The sequence below is a fragment of the Monoraphidium neglectum genome (assembly GCF_000611645.1).
Source record: "Monoraphidium neglectum strain SAG 48.87 unplaced genomic scaffold scaffold02060, whole genome shotgun sequence".
NCBI lineage: Eukaryota > Viridiplantae > Chlorophyta > Chlorophyceae > Sphaeropleales > Selenastraceae > Monoraphidium > Monoraphidium neglectum.
In genome coordinates, this window is record NW_014011568.1 from 1 (window position 1) to 3,885 (window position 3,885).

The 3,885-nt window shown below is 64.6% G+C and overlaps 1 protein-coding gene across 1 annotated transcript; it reads left to right on the forward strand.

The window, feature by feature from the left end:
- Window positions 1-108: 108 nt before the first annotated feature.
- Window positions 109-952, forward strand: MNEG_9777 (hypothetical protein; the record flags this gene model as incomplete). Its single annotated transcript, XM_014041750.1, has 3 exons — window positions 109-119; window positions 244-358; window positions 707-952. 3 exons carry the CDS (start codon window positions 109-111, stop codon window positions 950-952), a joined length of 372 nt encoding a protein of 123 aa, XP_013897204.1.
- Between the last annotated feature and the right edge of the window lie 2,933 nt (window positions 953-3,885).

Consider the following 3,885-nt stretch of genomic DNA (forward strand, 5'->3'; position numbering starts at 1 on the left):
GGGGGGGTTTGGTGGGAGAGGTGTGGTGCTGGGGTTGCTGGGGCGAAGGGCATGGCAAGAATTGCCAGCAAGTGTGGGCCGTTCCTGGCCTTCTTCTGCTCAGGCGGCATGTCCTCTTTGTGAATCAAACAGTATTATGCTGGTTGGCGTCCACAAACCCATGTGTGCAACACATCAAGATTTTTTTGCGACGTAATGGTCAAGCTTTTAATGTTCGACCGCACACTTTGCCGGCACCCACAGGTATGTGACCAAGGCCGGCACCGCGGAGGGCGAGGCCGGCGCGGGCGCGGGCGGCCCCCTGCAGCGGCTCAGCAGCGTCATCCGCGGCCGCAAGGCGGTGGCGGACCGAATCGAGGTGCGGCCCCCTGCCGCTTCGCGCCGAGCGCCGCCCGGTCCGGGTTTGCCTCTTGCCACCGCGCGGGCGCTGCGTGAGGGACCTTCGGACGCCGCCAGCGAGACGCAGCTGCTTGACAGGCGGCCCTGCGCGTGACTGCGTTGCGCGGTTTGCCAAACCATCTGCTCATCACCCGCGCGGAACACCAGGCCTCGACGCCCCTCTTTTGAGAAATCCAATCCACCGCACCATGTTTGCAACTCTGCCCGCCCCGGCGACAAACACAAGCAAAAAGTGCAGATTTTTTGTTGCTCACAGTTCCTCATCTCTCATTTGCAACACTTGGATCCGATCCAACACACCTCGCAGGTGGAGGGCGTGGACGAAGCGCTGCTGCAGCGCGCCGCCGCAGCGATGGACGGCTTCAGCGCGCGCGAAATTGCCAAGTTTGCGGCCAGCGTGCAGGCTGCCGTGTATGGCAGCGAGCGGCCGGTGCTGACGGCGGCGCTGTTCGACAAGGTGCTGCAGTACAAGCTCCACGAGCACGCGGCGCGGCGCGCGTTCGTGCTCGGGCACCACGGCACTGGCGACGCCGCGCCGGCGCCGGCCAAGTGAGGGCCGTCGGCGGCGGCGGCGCGCCTTCCGCCGGCAGAGTTTTGCAGCTGCCGCGGGTCCGGTCTGTTCCGGCCTAGCATACGGCGCGTGTCGATTGGGCTCCAACGTTGCAACCCAATTGTCGCTTTCTGTTTTTGGCGCGTGCGGTGCGTGCTGTCTGTGTGTGAAGTCAGGGAGCCCTGCAGCTATCTGTTTCCGTCTCCTGTTTTCATGCGCTTCCTCGTCTGCAGAGCAGAGCTGGCTATCTGAACATGAGAGTGGCCCGTTTTTGTTTCGCCATCCTCCGACAGGAGGCAGCGCCGCGTGCGCGTGCTCGTGCACGCGCCGTGTGTTGTGGGTTGGGGACCCAGACCGTATCAACGTAACGAACCAAACCAAAGGCATGCACGCTTTTTAAGGACTGTGTTTTCTAGGCTGGCATCAATATCACAAGCAATGATAAGGTGCTGGGTACATGTGGGGTTAAGCAGGCGGCATGCAGGCGCCATGCAGGCCGCGATGCAGCGTTGACGGGCATGTGTTCAGGTGCGTGGCAGCACCGGCAGCTCTGACGCACGGGCGCCTGCGGGCGGCACCGGCGTCGACGCGCGTGCTTGCAACAAAGTGCCCGCACCCATTGGTTCGCAAGAGGTCATGTGAAACGGAATGCCCAAAGCCAGGCAGCACCCGCTATCACGATGCGGCAACGCCGCCGCCGCCGCATTCACTACTGCTGCTGCTGCTGCTGCTGCTGCTGCTGCTGCTGCTGCCGCCGCCGCCGCTCGTCTCCGCGGCGTCCCCGTCCCCCGCCGCCCTGCCCGCCGCGTCCCTCGTGAGAACCTCGGCCCCGTCCTCGGTAATCAACAAGGTGTGCTCGAACTGCGCCGCCAACGACCCGTCCGAGGTTACGAGGGTCCAGCCGTCTTGCCAGCAGCGGTGGTGGCGGGAGCCGAGCGTCAGGATGGGCTCTATGGTGAAGGTCTGCCCGAGGCGCATCTCCCCGCCGCGGCTGTTCCTGTGTGGTTGGGGAGGGGGGGTCGGGCGGCGGTCGGGGTGTTACTGGGCGGTTGGGAGGGGCGCCAAACTAGAGATGTGCAAAGAGGGCTATCAAGAGGTGGTCGTGAGGGCGGTGTTGTGCGCGGCCGGCTGGGTAATCGTTACCGCCAACCCCTCCACCCCAGCAGCGAGCCCGCCGGCGCAAACGGCGCCGCCACTCAGGCGCATCGGGCGGCGTCGGCACGCGTGCATGCGTGCGTCGATGCCTGTCCACACGCTCATCCGCGCGTGCCTGTAGTGCAGCACAGGTGGGGCGGCGTGGAAGACGCGGCCGATGCCGTGGCCGAGAAGCTCCCTCACGACCGACAGGCGCGCCTTGTCAGCAATAGACTGCGATATGGTGCCGCGGCGGTGCGCAGGGCATGAGGGTGTTGGTGCAGAGGGGGTAGCGTTGGCGTTGGGGCCCTCTTGTACGTGGCAGTGGTCCGGGGTGAGTGGTGCGGGCGTGTGGGGTTGGCGATGGCTGGGGTGTGATTTGAGTGGGGGAGGACGCCTGGACAAAGGGGTGCTGGTCTGCGGCTAGCGGGTATGAGGGGTGCATCGCAGCGCAGCCGGCCCGGGCCCAGGGGCGCCGGCACGGTTGTGGTGGCGCATTGCCTGGCCTCTTCGTAGCATCGGCTAAACTGCAGCCCCTATCACCCGCGGGTTGTGGGCAGGGGTTGGCAGCAGCGGGCTGGCGCATCCAAGCCGGCAGCCGCGAGCCTTCAAACCCTGTGCGCCTGACGATTTGACCCCCAGACCCTGTGCTCTGACATCCACGGCCGCACACACTGTTGGCTGCACCGCCACGAGGCCCTCCATAAAATCCTGAATATCCCAAAACGCCGGAATCTCAATCCACCCTTCCCCCCTTCATCAATCCGTGCCCTAAAAAGAATCGGCATATTCAACGACAGCAAATTCCAAGCGTCTGATGCATTTGAGTGTCGTCATTACAGCCGGCAATGATTATCACCTGTATGGTGTCGCCGATCACCCAAAACGGCACCCCGGGCCCGCAGGCCGCGATGGCGGCGGCCAGGGCGGAGCGGGTCGTCTCCACCAGCTCCACCGTGTGGCGCGGCCGCGGCTCACCCTTTGGGGCGACGTGAGGTGCGTGTGTTTGCGTGCTGACGCTGAGTGTGTCTTCGCGCTTTCGGAGAGGGGTGCAGGACGGGGCCCCCCACGCCCCCTGCATTGATGCACGATAACTCCTTTTGAAAAGATAGCAAGGATCAAGGCGCAGCAAAAAAAATACAGGCAAGGGCTTCCACAGGCAAGGCCGGCCCTTCAGAGGCGTTCACCACGTAAAAGGTGGCGTTGGTGTCACCATGGTATCCGTCCAGGAAGGCGGTGACGTCCACATTCACAATGTCGCCCTCGCGCAGGGGCCTGTCGCATTGCATGCAGGTAGCGGGGGTTTTGCAAGTGGAGCAGCTCCTGTGCCGCTCTTGGGGCAAGCGGGGGCGCGGCAGGTTGGTTTGACCGGGGTTTGACCGGGTCCCCGTTGGCGCAGCGTATGGACATATGTCCCGCCGTTTTGTTTCATCTCTGGGATCAAGCAATCATGGTCACCCACGCAGTGAGTGGTCCGGCACGGCAAATGGTGTCACCCGAGTGACATCCTCACCAAATTCACCTGTCATCGGGCACGCCGTGGCAGATCACCTCGTTCACGCTGGTACAAAGGCTCTTGGGGAAGCCGCCGTACCGCAGCGGGCTCGGATAACCGCCGCGCGATATTATGTAATCGTGGACGGCCGCGTCGACCGCGTCGGTGGTGACGCCAGGTGACACCAGGCGGCCGGCGAGCAGCAGCGCCTCTGCGGCGAGGCGGGCGGCGGCGCGCATGCGGGCGGTGCCCTGGTTGGGGATGGGAGCGCGCAGCCGGTCAGCGGGGGTGCGTGCAGGGGGGAGAC